Raw genomic sequence first — 17438 nt, 5'->3', positions numbered from 1 at the left:
TTCCTCATTGCTGTTTTGAAGTAGACCAATGTGCTTAACTGTCTTTTCTACAGCAAAGTTAATATGGCTTTTAAACACTAAACCCAGCAGCGTATTAATCACTCTGCTGGAAAGGACAGTCTTCTTTTCCCCCACCTTTCTAGGGAATTTATGTTCCCTCTTACATTAGTCATTCTTCTCTTTTCTTACTTTTTTTCATTGTTTGGGAGGGAGGAAAGGAGGGAAATATGTGGGGCTGGTTCTCCAAAAGGAGCACAGCCTGTATCTGGTTTTGTCTCATTCCTAGTGATGGTTCTTTTCATATCCAAGTTCTCCCATCCCAAACACCCAAATAAATCCATCAACTTGACTTCTTATCTGTATCAGTGTTGTGAAAGCTCAGCTTCTTTGGAGGACTGCAAATAGAGTGATGGTCTCTGACATGGCTTGGCCTGCTAAGGTTCTTGTGTACTAAGACCATGCCACTGATTTTGATCTTGAAATGAAAATAAAGAAAGACACTGTTCAAAGCATTCATACCAGTCTTGGTTACTTTAAGGACATGCTGTTGCATGCAGATAAGGTATAGATTTTTCCATTTCTTCTACTATCTCACAGCCTGTCTTGGAAAGGATAAGAGCAGCAGAGTTCTTCTCTAAGATTAATTTCCTGAGCAATAGGTAGGCACAGTTTTCCTTGTCTCCAACACCTTGCAATATTCCATTAGTACTGAGAGGGTGAGTATCATCTACTAGCTTCATCTTCCCTGGGCACTGATGATTTGAGGAGTTAAGCAAATTCCTAGAAGTATGTCCTTTTGTCATGGTTGTGCTTGTCTTCAGTGCACTGAGCATTTGAGCACTTCAACAACTATTTGTTAATTACTCATTAATTAGCTGATAGGATTGCACAGTGTGGGAAAAGGATAAGGAAGAAAGAAACTTGGTGCCCTCTGTGTATCGATGTTACTGGGGTTTCTCTGGGCAGTCTCACCTGCCTATGGCACAAAGGGGGCTGGGGACCTTTGGACTTTATAGGGCTCCATCTGTGAAGAGTTTTGCTGGGAGCTCAGTAATGAAGCGTTTACTGGGATATGGTTCGCAGGAGCGTGTCAATCTGGAAGGAAGCTTCAGTAGCATCTTTGCAACTCCTGTGTAACTGATGGGGAATTACACTGGTGGTATTAAGGTCAGAAGCAGGCCTGTGGTCTGCAGCAAAATACTCACTCCTTAGTATGACAATTCTTCTGGGCATTAATGGAGCTAGATGGAGAATAGATAATGAGCAGGTTTTTCCAGGGAGGAAGTCAGGCAGTTTACCAGCTCAAAGACTCTGCAGGCAGGATCCTTCCTTTGTCAAGCCCAAAGGCTCTGGGACAAGGTGAGGATGAATGAGCCATCTTATGCTTTGACGAAAGTGCTGAAAGAATCTGCACGTGACATTGAAAACAGGCAAAACCCAATCTGTCTTTGCTCAAATGCAGCAGGCATGTGGATTGCAAGAGACAGTGGATACAGGTAAACTAGCAGCCCCTGTTACTTTTGGGTAATGAATCTCTGCTTGAGGGAGGATAGCCAGAGATACTAGCAGCCCAAAGAGAGAGTTTGTTATGGACTATTTTCATCTGAGATTTGTAGCAGTTAGAATTTGATTCCCAGGCTGTGTCTTTTCATTGCCTTTTAAATTAGATGTTATTTAATGTTGATGCAAAATGTTTCCTAGAAGAGAACGGCCTACAGTATCATACTGTATTTCTGTATGTTAATATGAGATACAATAAAGCCTGCAAGCTGTTCTGGGATTGGAAATGCCAGTCACAGGCATTAGCAGAGCATGTTAGAGGTGGTCATATGGAGACTGCAGCTAGCTGTTGCGAAGGTACTGAGCAACAGATCTTTTGTTCCACACCTCTTTCCAAGAATAAATGATTAGTAATTTGATGAATTCATTGGTTAAAAAAGAAATAGTAGGGATAGCTTGGATGACATGTAATGCTCACTGTGTGTGATTTACTATCTTCAAGTCTGGGCAAACAGTTGAAACTCAAAATCCCCAGCTCTAAATATCAATTTGTTTTAGTGCCTTTCTATTAACAAGTGTTTTTTACTGCTGAGGCACCTTTGCCTTCATGTCTGTTCAGTTTAGGAAAAAAATGTCACTTGACCTTGCTTTGAGTGAAGCAGATTTTCTCCCAGTCACTCAGACAAGGCTTAGCAGACAGCACCGCAGACTGGTATCTCCAAGTTTAAAAGTGTATTTTGGGAGAATGACTGGGATGTGACCAGTTGGGATGTCCCATTACTCTGCAACAATTTTACTAGCAATTAGAGCCAGAGCCACATTTTTGTCATCAATCAGCTGACTATAACCAGCAATCCAGCCTCTACAGCTAGGTCATCTGGATGCAGGTGGGGATGGATCCCATTCAGCAGATGTCTAGGAAGCTATATGAAGCAGAAATCATTTTGTTGGCATGTTGTGCCAAAGAGTCTCCACAAAGAACAGATCAGTGAGGGAAGGCAAGAACACAGCAATTTGAAAATCAGTTTTCAATTGAGAAATAAAAAAAATCCCCTTGTGTTTGCCTGGCTGCTACAAATGAGGGCAGAGGGAGAGGGGCAGGAGCTAAAAGAGGGTGCTATATTGACTATATTAGAAAGAGTAAAATTAGTTTATATGCTTTTACCCTTGATTAGAAATCTAGTTGGGAGGCCACATTCTGTTGCTTACCAGCAAAAACCCACAATCAGGTCTTTATTTAATGGGACTCTCAAAAATTCCTGCTAGCCTGTGCATTTGGGTTTGCAAAATGGTACCCATCACCTACTGAACTGCTGTCAAGTGCCTGGCACAAAAACCTTCAAAAGGAGGAACAGCCTTTCCCCTGGACTGATGGTATCTTGGCTGAAGAAAGACAGGAAAAAAAATCACTAATACAGTAGGTAGAGGGGTACTAATTAATGCCTTTCTGAAAACAATTCCCAGTGCTCCTGGGAATGGGAAGCATGATCTCTGCCACCCAAGACTTCAGCAAAATTTGGAGAAAGTGACTGGGGATAAGAAGATGGGGGAGAAGAGGAAGTTAAAGAGGAAAACAAGTAAAACACTTGTGTGTGTTTTCCCTTCTTCCATCACCTTCATTACAACTGGCAGTGCAATCTGGAACCACTTAGCAGATCTCTGAATATGTATAATAGTATGAGATGGTGCACACAATGAGGTCTTGGAGAACTGATGTCAAAACTCTTGTAAATTTGGAGGAAGAACAGAAGCTTTTGCAGCAAAACTGAATGAGTGAAATACAGGGGGTTGTGCACCGTTTATTACCGCAATCTGCTTGTGGAGAACAGCCAATGCTGGAAAATTCCTTGGGCATTCTAAACAAAGTAGGTCTTAGAAAAGGAGAATTAAACACCATAAAACATCTTTCACTGCTTCAAGGAATTGCCTTAGATGACAGAACTAGCTGGATTTGAACTCACCTGAGCACCTTTTTGACCGCCTAACTTGCAGTGCTTGAGGAGCTATCATTCATTAACATTAATATTAACATATTAAGAGATGATCTAAGGAAACAGAGATTTTCTATGGACTCATTTAAAGATATAATCTCTACCAAAGTTCAGGAAAAGGTAAAAGAAACTTTTGCTAGGCAAAAGGAATGATTTATCCTGGCTAGCAAGCCAATGGAAAATATAACCATCTTGGAGTAGTTCTAATGTTTTTTATTATTTTTTCTTTTGAGCGTTTTAACTAGCTTAGTGGAAAAACATATTGGCATTAAAAGGAAAATGAAATATAACTGTATTATATCACGAATGTTGATGCCAGAATATTGTAGCATTTTTTTTAAAGTGATGTGATAGAAAAATGACAAGAAAAGTTAAATACTAGACAGAAAATCTGGACGTAGCTTTTTAAAGAGCTCTTTGTACTGAAATGTACTTGCCACACACTTGTTTTACCATTGAAGCAACACAGGACAAGGCCTGTGGTATTTTGTGCTCCTACTATTAGCTGTTATTGTTGCTGTAACTGTAATTTATGTTCAAATAAAAAATCAGGACTCCTTCCCTAAAAGCCTTAAACCCACCAAGGTTTTGGTTCTGTGAAAGCCTGCAGTAATGCAAAGCATGAGCCACTCCTCAGTGCAGTCAATGAGGTGCTGGGCCCCCACCATTTTAAAGAGCTCTAAACATTTTCACTCAGAAGGACTCCAGACAGGTTTGTGCATCAAGTCTCACAGCTATAGGGCTATATAACTTTCTTTTTACTGCTTTTACGAATTTGTTCTCCTGGATTCTTTGTCTTCAGTTTCTCATATTTTAATTAACTAGCATGTGTGTGGTTATATTTATCCAGTACGGCAAATTTATTTTCATGCTGCTCTTAAATCTCCCCTGCATTAAAATACGTTCTGATTATTCCATGCACCTGGAATAATGTCAGAAGCCAAGTATAACAAGTAACTTTGTGGAAATCACACTATTAAGGTATTTCCTCAAATCTGGCTACTACGGAGAGTCTGTCAAAGTGTTTTTCTCCATGGAAACTACATTTTCTTCTTATTATTCTTATTGTTGCTAGTCATCAGTAACAGCTCTACTCAGGTAAATTGAGGAAAGAGTCATTTGCATTTACTATCCCCTTTTCTGCAAAAAATACATATTTTTTTTCTGTTTGCCCATATTTCATGTTGATTTCCTTACCGAAACAGTTGTGCGGTTACCAAAATCACCTCTTTGAATGGGCAAATCATATTACGAACTCTGGAAATGCGCTCAGAATACCAACATTTTTAAGCCAAAAGAGAAGAAAAAGAGGCCCCATCTTCATGACAAAAATATACATAAATAAAAACAAAATAACCCTGTTCAAACATGGTTGTGGTCAGATAGCCTTACCATGCTTCTTTCTCACCCACACAGGGTGAAAAACATGCACTAGAATTATTAAGCATGAGAGGTGATAAAATTCAAATCAATCTGAGCCTAATTTGGGGAAGAATTGAGGGCAGTTCTGATGTTCACCAAAGGCAAAATAAAGCACTTTTTAACTAACATTTGCCACTGCTAGAGCTCACAACCATGCTTCAACATGGCTTCCTACACACAGAAGCTGGGGCCACTGTGGTGTGTTACCTGGATTACGCTAGCAATAAAAACACCACCAGATATTAAAAAAAGCAACCTAAATCCACCCCACATCAATTTTATCAGTAGTTTTCCCAAAACGAAACCAAGTCGTATATACATACATATACACGCACACAGGGATAGCTTGGGACTACATACAACTTCTAGGATGGCAGCAGTAAGGGTATGACAACACGAGATGTCAAAAGAAGCCACTGTGCTTCTCCAGCCCTTTGCTACATAATTTGGAGGCCTCTGCTACCCAGATGGCATTGGAGAAGGAGAGAGAGAGAAGGAGAGAGGTGGGGGAGATGTTTTCTGCTTCTTCCAGAAGCTTTGGGTAAATGAACTTGTGAGTTCTAGGAATTGCAAAGATTTGTGTCCAGTGGCAGCTGATGGCCAAAATCTGAGCAGCAAAGGGCACGGAAGCAGAGAGAACCAGACAGGCAGAGACAGAAAGACAGACAGACGCAGCGACAGAAATGAATGCCAGTCCCAACTGAGGTGCAGGCTAGATGTATGTCGTCCTTCCACCGATCCTTGCTCCCATTGCGGGGGGGTGTGTGTATAGGACTGTGTCGCAGGGGCTGACTGCTCCAGTCCTTGCACGGGCAAAATGCCCTGGGGAAGTTCTGCCTGAATAAGGACTGCAGGATTTAAGCCACTGGTTCTCTGCCTTCAGACACATTGATTGAGGGCGAAAATGAACTTGTGAGGTTTAGTGTGGCTGGAGACAAGGGAGAGGAAAGCAAGGGAAAAAAGGAAGAAAGGCAGGTGGTGGGTTAAAAGGGAGAAGTGCAGGAGAAGGTGAAAGGGAGACTTGAGTATAGGCTGTCAGATATTCCAAAGAATGGGAGCAGGAGCCCATGACAAATCATATGAAGCCTCTTGACACCAAAAGCAAGATGACTGTAAGGAAAGTCCCCATGCGCCTGCTTTAAGCCTGAGCTGCTTTACTTCAGAAATAAAAAAGACTAAAGGAGAAATCACTGCACAGGTCTCCAAGCATTCTTGGGAGCTGAATGCTTTGGTATCTCTCTGGCCTTACTACACCAGTACTGCAATCAACCAAGCTGCAACCCTCTGCTAACTTCCTACCAGGATTTGGAAACTTTTCAGAAGTGCAAGACATAAAGTACTCAGCTCTCCTGAACATCTCATAGACAAACGCCAAACCACTGCCCAGCAGGCCTGGGCACAACAGACATGACCAACATTTTCTAGGGGAAGGAATACAGTGAGGTGGGTTTTGGGTTTCTCTAACCTTCTTCATAGGGGTGCTACTTCCTGAAACACCCAGGTCCCACATATCCCAGATGCCACCATAAATCAGATCACACACAACATTGTACTTTCCTTTTTTCTCCTCCTGTCACCTCTCCCATTAAAAACTCCACTATTTCCATCAACCGTCAGACCAAGCATAATGCTCACTCTTACAAAAACATGTACTGATACAACAGGAGTGCAACTTATGCGGGGAAATATTCCATTATTTCACAAAAGCCCACAAGTCACCAACTCCATATCCCTGACAGTTCTTATCTCGTATCCATGCACACCTCCCTGGCTCATCACATCTGCTGTATTGCATTGCGTACCTGTCATGGGTGCCTCCTCCTCCTCTGTACCTCCTGCGGCGTTCACAGACATGCTCAGACACGCAAGTATGGTCACTGAGTACAACAGGTGGGATGGATACCAGTCCAGATGGTTTTGCTCAGTCATCCTCATGCACTCTCAGACACAGCTGATGAACACAGAGGTACCTGCACATGCAGCCACACTCAGGGGCACCGGCAGAAGCCCTCAGTGATGGGCTCACAGGTAGGCACAAACCCTCCCTCACCAACATCCTTTTAAGACAGACAGACAGAATCAAACACATGACATCTCCACTGTCAGTGGTACCTATACCTGTGTTCTGGAGACACACATGCTCTCACCTGATCATGCCTCCATAACACTCACACATCTACACTCTGTGAACTGCGCACTGCAGATGGATGGGCCAAACTCTCGGCATCCAGCTCAGCGGGCACTGCTGTGAGCACCGCTTTGGTGGCAAATGAAGACTCAGCCACAGCAAATCTTTGGTCTGACACTGGCAGGGGAAATGGTGAAGGAAAAAGGACCCTATGGACTGGGGAAATGTATTTTTTCTGTCCGACAGAGAGGAAGGATGTTACATTAGCAGATTTCCCAGTGACTCAGGGTCTGGCTGTTTTTCTTGCATCACTTTGGGCACCATAGCACAAAGCACAAATTGAACTTGATTTCCCTATTCGATACAGCACCACAAATAGTAATGAGCCACTTTCGTTGACTGGAGGAGAGGACAGCAGACTGTCAGACCGCTTCACAGCACTCAACTCCAGGCTATCTCTGCTGATGTTGAAAGGAAGAAAATGCAAGCTAGGAAGTTAGTGGGGTGACACTTACTGAAAAGCTAAGCTCTGAAAATGCAGCTTGAAATTAAGGCAATTTAAAAGTAAATTTGGCAGAAACTGTGCCACTCTGACGTTCTCAAACCCACCAGGTTTTAACCTGCCTTATGCCTGTGCACTTATCAGTGGTGTGAGATGCATCTCCATGTGTCTGTGGAGCTTGCTGGGGGGACTTGGGAGGTGTTGCCAAGCTGCAGTAAGCAAGTGGGCCTGACGTGATGCAATTGAACTGATCATTTGACATATCTCCATGCCATGGAAGTGTTTTAAGTGGAGGCTTCCTAAAGGACTCAGAAATATTGAAGGCAACCTGGGAGCCTACCTCATGAATACAAGCCTTCTCGTTGTTTTTGAATGCACAGCCATGCTAACAAAAATATGCTGAGCTTGACATGCAAACATACACTCACCCAGAGGCATGCGGATGAACATGCCTGCATACAGCAAACTCTCAGATATAAACACTCACCCATAAGCAGATCAAACTTGCACAGTATGATAGTGACATCGGCTCGAAAAACATCTTCATAGACTCAGTTACATACATGACAACCCATGTTTCTCCATCAACAGCCATTCACAACACAAATACATATGAAATATGTATGCTTGCATACATACTCTCTTTCCTCCACACACAGATTCACGTCTGTACACTCTCCCATGGATTTGTAGCCCAAACACAGGTATCCAAACACATTCAAGAACATGTACCACAACCAATGGAGCGCACACACAAAAACCCACCCATGCACACTCACATATATCTTATTGAACGTTTTGGTCTGGGAAATTCCTTTTCAGGAAACAAAAATAACTGTCAAAATGACAAAAAAAAAAAAAAAAAGAGCACGGGGAACTGCACAAAAAGAAGCAATCACATACCTGCACACACACTGTGGAGCCTGTCAGCCAGATTTCCTACCACAACTACAGCTACTGCTGCTCAGCACCTGCTGGGTATACTTCCCCTTAGTGCCATCGTCTATGGAACCTCACAGAAATTTCAGGCTTACATGTTTATGGCCACATGTCAAGCTAACCTGTGCCAGGTGTCTCCATCTTCCCTAACTGACCACAGTGACAACTGTCCCTTAGCTCCAAGAGCAGCACTTTCCAAGACCCTATGACAAATGCTCTTCATCTTCTAAGGAATTGGGCAGAAACATCTTATCTGCACCTGACCTGGCTAAATATCTCCAATTAGTGGAGTTTATTAGCATTTCAAGGATTATTTTTTCTTTCTTTTCAGACTCCAGGTCTCTTGGAACAAGACAAGACAGTGTACAGAAACACAAGGCAGGGTTTGCTCAAACCCACAAACAGCAAGAAAGCAACAAGCTCCTGAGGAGAAGGGGAGAAGTGTATCTTATAAACTCCCTCACACTGCTTGGGAAGGTGAGAACTGTCCATCCAAGGTGGGCTGCTACTTCCAAAGCCCATCTGCTACAGGTATAATGTATCAAGTGCTGCTAGCAGGAAGGGAATCCGACAGGACAAACCAACATACAAAACATTCTCTTATTCAATACGGGTTACAAGTGCAAAGGGATTTCAGAACATTTCAGAACAAACTCCATCCATAGCTGCTGCTCATTTATCAGTGCATCAAAAGATTGTGCAAGTTTTTAGTAACAAACATTAGAAACTAGTAGCAAAGAACTTGCCTAGATAAAAAGAGAAGATTTAAACATGCCAGGTAACAAAAAGACGTGTGCAGAAATCTGTAAGAACTGTATAGAAGGAAAAGATTCTTTAGAGGGAACAGAGGGACCATCACGAAATGCTGTTCATAACCTTGACTGAAAGAGTCAGGGCTACTCCTGCTGCCTCCTCAACTGTGACAGGTGATGGCTGTTTGGACAGAGGCATGCCCTTATTTTTCATAGATTTCTGCAACCAAAAACTGGATTCTGGGCTGACATGAACTTGAGTTTAGACAGAGAATGGAAAAGAGAGGGAGCCTTGTCAGGGGTAATTAAACACACCAGTATGGATAGCCCTGGAGACTGAAGATCTGAACACAGCACAATTAGCAGCAGTGTGACGTTCTCGACAACATGCTGTGAATGAATGGGATTTATCCTGCTTAAATTTAGCATCTGAGAGCTGGGTGTCTAGACAAACCTAACAAACCTAGACACTCTCCAGTCTCTGGATGGGCACCTCCAAAGAGCAATTCATTTCGCCTGTCACAGACATGCACAGGGAGGCACCAGTTGGCCTGGGGAGGTGTGTCTTTCTCTCCACTAACTTTAAGAAGAAGACTAGGTGGCTATACCTGTCTTCCCCTCAGATGACTAAATTTTAATGAGATGTATATCAAAGTATCTTAAACCATGACATTAAAAGTTCTTTACTTTATAGGAAATTAGTCTGAATTTCTTCAAATAATCCATTAGATTTTCCCTCCAATAAAGGGTTTCTGACTATGATAGACCTCCCTTTATTTATGAAAACACAAGGCTTTCCCTCCTTTCTGACTGGAAGACTTCTACGGACTCAAATACATCAGTCAGGAAAGTCTTGTTGATGTTTAGCATAATTCATCTCCAGTTAACTGTACTTATTTCCTCAATTTCCATGTACATTTCTGCCTCTATGGATGAGAACTGAAATTTTCCATAATCTGAAGGCTATTGCCAGGTTCCTGATTTAGTCTTCTTGTGGCAAGTGTGGCATAAAAAAGGCTTTAATTTAATTCTTTAAAGTTAACAACTTCAGCCTGCTGATCACAGTAACTTCCCTCTACAAAGTCAGCCCAATCCTAATATCCCTCTAGTAAAAGGGTAACCAAAATTGTTTACAACATTCTGGGGGAAATGTTACAAACAATTTTTTGTGTCCAGAAAGTAGGTCATTTAAGAGACATAAAATAAATTTAATTTTTTCGTTAGAAACTATTTTCCATTCTCTCAAAAGACAAAGAATATACACTAGTGTCAAATAAAAGATTTAATTTATTCTAAAGCAAAGTATTACAACTCAGATAAATGTCCCTGTTTCAGAATTTAAAAAAAAAAAAAAAAAAAAAAGTTGAACAGAAATTAAACTAGAAGCATGATATGAAAGCATTTTGTTTGGAAAGTTCAAAGTTAGGCATTTTGATTTGTTCAAAACGTTGCTTGCATTTTTCCCTAAGCACAGCACTGAGTGAAAAGCATGCTGTCACTTTTCTGTTTGCAGTGGATTGCCTCTACAGTACACAACAATTCCAAGCTGGAATGTTTATTCAACAGCCACATCGTTTTGCAAATTCATGATTGATTTCCTCTTCATTAACATATTTACAGCAGTTTTCTTTCAATCTTTCTACTTTCCTGGCCTCGCTAAGCTGTATTTTGTTGTGCAATTTTTGTCCATGCTTATAAACCCTTTCCTTTCTAGTATTTCTTTTGGGATTCTGTGTGCTTCCTGCCTGTACTTTGTCTATTTATCCTGTAATTCTATAGCCATTCACCTCCAAAAAAAAGACAGAGGAAAAAGTTTGCCTGGTGTGATTTATTCCTTGAACACCAGCTGCTCATTTCAGTCTCTGTGGCTCACTGCATCCTTTACCTGTCTGCTGAGATGGGGACCAGTGGGGCCAATCAGTGTCAATTGTGCTGGTGGAATTTGTGAGATGGAACAAACCGGGTTGCAAACCCAAAAAACTGGGTTGAAACTCTGGTGTTTTGTTTTAGTGTGGGCTTTCCGCTTTGTTTTTAATTTATCTGCAATTTTCAAATTAGAAACTAAACATTAGGAGATGATTTGGTCTCTGTTTCTTTTAGAGGAAGCCTGGGTGAGGAGGCACAGGGAGGATTCCTGGTTTGGTTCCCGCAGTTCCACCTCGAAAGAACTGACCTTTAGATCTCTGTGGGGTGGAGAGTATTGAACTGCCATGGGAAGCAAAGCATAACACTGGGTAGACCAAAGTGCTGGCCTGGGACTATTCTAGCAGCTTCCCATGGCACAAATAGCTTTTTCACTTACACTCCACATTTCCCATCACTTTTCCTGCTATACAGTTTAACTCATGCCAGGCGGATTATGAAGGGAAGAAAATGATGCAACACTCAAGAAGTCCTTTAAGTCGTTCCAAAAATTAAAACAGAATTAAAAGAAAACAGAACAAACAAAAAAAAAAAAAAAAAAAAGAAAAGAAAAAGAGAGAACTTCAAAACTAAACAAAAAGCTCTGAAAACAAACTCAAAAGAAAGGAGGAAGGGGAAGGAAAAAAAAAAAGAGCCCGGGAGAGACAAATGAATGTTAGAGCAGGCACGATCATGGACAGACGCCATCTACTTACGTTCACCTCGGTGATTGCTATATCAACAATGCTACCCACAACAATCAAGGCGTCAAATGTATTCCATGCATCACAGAAATAGTGCTGCATGTGGCAGAGAAGCCAAGGAAAGAGAGAGAGAGAGAGAGAAAGGAAGAAAAAGAAAGAATGAGAGAGAGAGAGAAGGGAGAGAGAGAGGGAAAGGGAGAAAAGAGGGAAAAAAGTGAAAAGTAAAATAAAAAAATAAAAAACAAAACAAAACAAAACATGAAAGAGGGAGAGAAGAGGAAAAAAATAAGAAAAGAAAGAGGTTACGTGGGCATATTAAATAGTCTCTTACCACTCTACAGTATTGGTTGCTCAAACCTCTGTAACGTTTCACATGATGGAGGGTATCAACAAAAGCCTGGTTAGTCAGAAAGTTACACTCAAGCATGTCTACCTTTTGGAGGGAAAAAAAGCACACACACCCCAAACTCTGTGCGCTTTCACCAGTCACAGCCTTGGGGCAAGCTATGACAAGTGAAAAAGAAGGAGGCATTTCCCCCCTCCTTTTTTTTTCCCTGGGAGAAGGAGAAGGACGACGGCAAGTTCAATAAAAGCATGACTAGAGGGAAAAAAACCAGAACAAAAAAAGAGAGAGAAAGAAAGAGAGAAAGAGAGGAGGAACAGCAGAGGAGGAGGAGGTGGTGGTATCCTGGGGAGGGTAGAGTAATACTCACATTAGTTTCACTGAGAATGACGTCTATAATGCTGCCAATTACGATGAGGAAGTCAAAAACATTCCAAGGATCACTAAAGTAACCCTACATAAGGAAGGGGCAGGCAGGATGGGGATTAAAAAGGAATGTTAGACAGACAAAAACAGTTCAAAATTACCATTAGAATTACTGCCCTGATACCTCAACGGGTTTTCCTCTTAAGTCTACTTATTTTGTCTCAAGCTGTAGCCCAGTCCTGAGATCCCTGGCTTTTGTGAGCAGTCCCTATCCAGCTAATGTGATCCCAGGGCAGCCACTCCTCCCCTCCAACTCTGGGAGAAGGGGCACAGGGAAGCCAGATAGATCGCTTTGAGCATGGCTGCTCACCGGAGTAGGGCTTTCAGGACCAGCTCCTCCAGACATCTCTGATTCCTAGCAACACAGCACCCTTCCCCATTTGGCTTAGATTTGGCTGGAGGAAGAGTACAGGAACAGTGTCGTATGGTTCTCTCAAAAACCAGCTCCCCTTCTGCCAGTGTAATATCAATCCACCAGTCCATGTTCCAGATGTAATGCTCTGTGCTGGTGCTGGGAATGGCTGGCTGCCACATCACAATGGAGCAGAGGGCACAGTCGAACTGGGGCTGTGCTCTTTAAACCCCACTGATTGTCACCTTTATCTTTACCCAGACACAACGAGTATCCTAACAGTTTCTATTACTAATACTTTAGCTCACATCTTAAACTATAGCTCAGGACTGGTATTTTTGTTACTCTGAAAGCACACCTGCACCACAAAATGAAGGTGTGAATGTAGCATGTGCTGGCACATCCCAGCGGGAAGGGGTAAGAACGAGAGCAAAGTCAGCTTTAGCAAGTGCTCAGAGTGAGACCTGTTACTCACTCATGCTGAAGATACTACCACAGCATCAGTACATCGGCCGTCTAGGACAAGTTATGGCAGATCCACTAGCACGTGCTAAACTCATACCTTCACTTTGCTGTGCAGAATTACTGCAGGGGCTATCTTAAACATGTCATTGTTCTAAGCAGGACTCAGCAGATGATAATCAGCACTACTCACTGTCGCTATCTAGCATGATTTTTGGCTGGATGGTCCATAAGGATATAGGATCCTTTTGAAAAAGGTCCTCTCCAGCCCAGGAGGTGAGCTTCTGTATGTAAACTTCCTGTGCAAGTCAACGTCACAAGTAAAGATGACTTATGTTGGCTCACTGAACACCTGTGCCAACCTCTTCCCCTTGTTCTGCCGTCCTAAAAGAAGGCAAACACACAAAATCCTCCCTCCTCCTTTTATGTGTTTGGTTTTGTGAGCATGGGCTAATCTGACCTCCCTGTTCCCAGCTGCAGCATGACTCCAGTGAGACTGAATCCAAGTTGCACTGTGACTGCTATTCTTAGCCAGAGAGTCAGGTCATGGGTAAAGTGCGAGTCTGTGTTCCCAGGCAGTGTTGCAGAAAGCAAAAAGCAGAAAAAAAAAAATTAAAAAACCCAGCACTGGCACTGCACAAGCCAGGCCTGGGAACCTGAAATTACTGTGGGTTCAACCATCACATGGAGCAAGCACTGGCGAAAAGTATCTTTCTAAATGCTGAAACACTGCCTCCAGGATGCTTTGAGACTCACAATTATAAACTGTGTTAAGTTTGGGGCAAGAAAAACAATTAAAAAAAAAAAGATGAAGAAGAGAAAGTCACTGCCCAGCTGGTTCCACACCAGTGAAGGGAGCTGGCAGAGTGGACTTTGAAATATTATCCTCAAAACCAGAAAACCCCCCCCCTTTATTCTGCAACCTGAAATAGGCAACTAGTAGCACATCTACACTGGGAGGAGTAATCATCCTGTGACTACACATTACTACACAATTAGCTACCACAGGGAGGAAGGAAACAGGAGCAAAAGCAAATTCAGAGAATATTATTATTCAGCATCCAAGCCTAGAAAATACACAACAAATATTAGAATGAATTCAGCAGTGATGTCCAGCATCGTTAGCAACCAGATGGACCTGGAATAAAACTGTAATTAGACTTCACCAAGAGGAAGGGGAGGGAGAGAAGAGCAGATTAAATTGCAGAAGCAATTGCATTTTGAATAAATAAAGGACAAACACAGATCATACAGAGTTGCAAAAAGTGCCTTGGCAGCCTGATGCGACCTTGACAGAGAGTACACTTGCAGGATCAAAGAGAATGGAGTAGAAGACAACAGACCCAATCCTCCTGCCCCTGTTCATGTGCGCAGTTTTTTTTTTGAAGGCAACGGCACTGCTCACATGCCAAATGAATATGTGCATTCAATAGCACATCTATCTTCCATTTCCTTCTCAAATTGCACAGTTTAGGAACTATTAAAGATGCAGGAACCCAAACAACTCAAAAAAAAAAAAAAATTGAGTTTCCTTTTGGGCAGCTGCAAGATCTGAAACATGTTGTACAGGTTTTGCCTGTGAAAATGATGACTATATTTTTAAATCTGTGGTGATGGATGGGTGGTTATGTTTACTATGATTAGCATCATACTGCAAGAATGTTTTTGGTGTAACCAAATTCACAATTTTGTAATTTATTTTTACAGAGCAACTCCAGACATAGAGCCCAATAGCCATTGCTGCTGGTAAAACAGCATTTGCTGTTGGTACAAAATCCAGGTGACAAACAGCACCAAATCTTGTCCTCAGATGACCACTGAAGCTAGTGAACTAAATTTTGCTCCCAGTTGCAGTAAAGCAACCTCACTGGAAGCAATGGCACTGCACTGAGACAGTTGGCACATCTCAGGAGAGACTCAGGCCTGGAAATAAAAGGTCCCTTTTTCATTGCTATCACAAATAGCTGCTTTGTACCTTTGTAACAGCAGAACATATCTGGAGTCACTCTGCTAACTTCTGTGGAGTTGCCCCAGATTTACACTGTGAGCTCTTTCTCCTGGAATGCTCTGCTGAGTCTCATCAGCCAGCTCCTTGCCTGAAAGTCATGGGCTGGTCTGCTCTGGGATCACAGAAAGAGCATTACCGTGGTATGTTACTGTGTGGCTGTAAGGTGGGCTCAGAGAGCCCTTCTCTTCCTCCTGTACCTCTTAGATGGGTGATCAAGAGGAACCATGGATATGAACGCAGTTTTACTCAACCCCACATACCAGTGTTGAATTAGGGAAACACAAGAGAATTTTAAAACCTTCCTTTCCTCCTCACCTGCTCCCTCTGTGTTTCAAACAGAAGGGTGAAAAACAGGAAGATATTATTCACAGTAAGAGAGCTCAAAGAAAACAGAGAAAGTAGATGCTTCATTTGTGTGCAAGGTAATGGAATCCTTCTCTGAAAAGCCACTGTCTTAGAGACATTTACCTACGAATGGCCATGTGGTTTCTTAGCTTTGCATCAGACCTCATAATCTTGTCAGGAGATATGAGTACATATTGAGAGTGTACTACACCCCTTACGGACTTGCCTCTCGTGACCTCGAAGTACCTCTTCAGGCCACATTCCTCACTGGAGTGTACCAGGGTGGCTAATGAAAGACAAGCTGAATGAAGGAAGAACTTTCACTCTAGTAAAGAGGTTGTAGTTCCAAACTATTTTTCCCACCAGAAAGTTCTGTATACTTTTCCCAAGGGGTGGAGGTCTGACTGGAAATGAATTGATGGCACTGTTTGTTTTTGCAGTACAGGAATTTAGAGTGTAATACCATATTTTACCATTAAAGGGAGACGCTTGACCCTGGTTTAGCTGTATAATTACACGTCACATAATGGCAGCCTCAGGGGCTTACTGGGGAATGGTAGTCACCCTCTCTTCTGGGATGTCTTTGGAGAACCATGAAGCTTTTGGGGAGGAAAGAGGACAGAAAGAGACCAGGAGGATTGGACTGAATATTCAGGAAGCATGAAATAGCCCCACCATTAGAGCACATATTTTTCCCCATTTTTTTTTATTTCCCCAAAGGTAGCAAAGGATAGTGCATCATCACATGATCAATAAGTTAATTAAAAGCTGAGCATAAATATGCAGTAGCTGACTGGAATGGAATCTCATTTGTGCAAGAGGAGCAGACATTTCAAAATGAGCATGCCAATCATTTGTAGGTTTCCTAGTTGCCAAGATTAGCTATCAAAGAAGCTGGGGTTTGTTTTGGTACTTGTGGAGCCACTGAAATCTCTGGAGACCATTTCTTTTGCTTTTTGTGACTAAGAGATCCTAAATGCAGTACCTAAGAAGCCTCATTAACAGCAGGGAAAATTGCCCACTGGAGTCTATCTGAAGGTCTGAGCTCAGAGTCACCTGGGGCCCATAATAAGAATGTGTGGTGGCCAGAGAGCTATGTTTCTGCACTGAAGCACAGAAATCCTCAGGGGAAGGGTGCTGTTGAGTCATGGTACCAGCTGGGTTTTTAGCATCCAGCTCTGTGGGAGCTGCAGGGTCGCTTGTGAGTTAATTGATGTGCAGTTATTTATCTGCTTAGTCCCAGGTTTTCATTTCCATCTTCTACGAGGTGTCTGGCAAAATTTAACAAACTCCTCTGAGAGAAAAGTCTCTAAAGATGAAGAGCACAGCAAGGGTCAAGGCTATTCACTGGGTGGGATCTGAATGTAGGTCAGATGGACCCCAGTGGAAGAAGATGCTGCAATGTCATAGGAAAAAAGGGAAATACATGCATGCATGCATGTACATATGTATGAATAGAGAAATAAAGCATCAAGGAGGAGAAACTAGGACATATAGATAACTACACAGCCTGAAAGGAAAGCAAACTGCAGGAGAACCTTGCTACAACTTATCTGAAATAAATCTGCATGTTAAAACAACAAAAAGAAACATCAATCTTAATCAGTTGCAAAGAGTATACAGGACAGAGAGAAAAGGGCTGGTTCTCTGACAGTGTGATTT

At 42.2% G+C, this 17438-nt stretch overlaps 1 protein-coding gene across 1 annotated transcript in view; it reads right to left on the bottom strand.

Moving 5' to 3' along the window:
- Positions 1-17438, bottom strand: part of LOC104469827 (voltage-dependent L-type calcium channel subunit alpha-1C) — a gene marked incomplete at its 3' end in the record, with an annotated part of 91674 nt that overhangs the window by 21620 nt on the left and 52616 nt on the right. Inside the window, exons 23-24 of the mRNA XM_010084538.1 lie at positions 12554-12637; positions 11853-11936 (exon numbers count right to left, since the gene is read on the bottom strand). Coding sequence (XP_010082840.1) covers positions 11853-11936; positions 12554-12637 — 168 coding nt within the window. The remainder of the gene's footprint in view (positions 1-11852; positions 11937-12553; positions 12638-17438) is intronic.

This window comes from Pterocles gutturalis, unplaced genomic scaffold (genome assembly GCF_000699245.1).
Source record: "Pterocles gutturalis isolate BGI_N339 unplaced genomic scaffold, ASM69924v1 scaffold140, whole genome shotgun sequence".
In the NCBI taxonomy this organism is placed as follows: domain Eukaryota; kingdom Metazoa; phylum Chordata; class Aves; order Pterocliformes; family Pteroclidae; genus Pterocles; species Pterocles gutturalis.
Note: the sequence above shows the minus strand (reverse complement) of the source record. Positions and strands in the feature narration are given on the sequence as shown.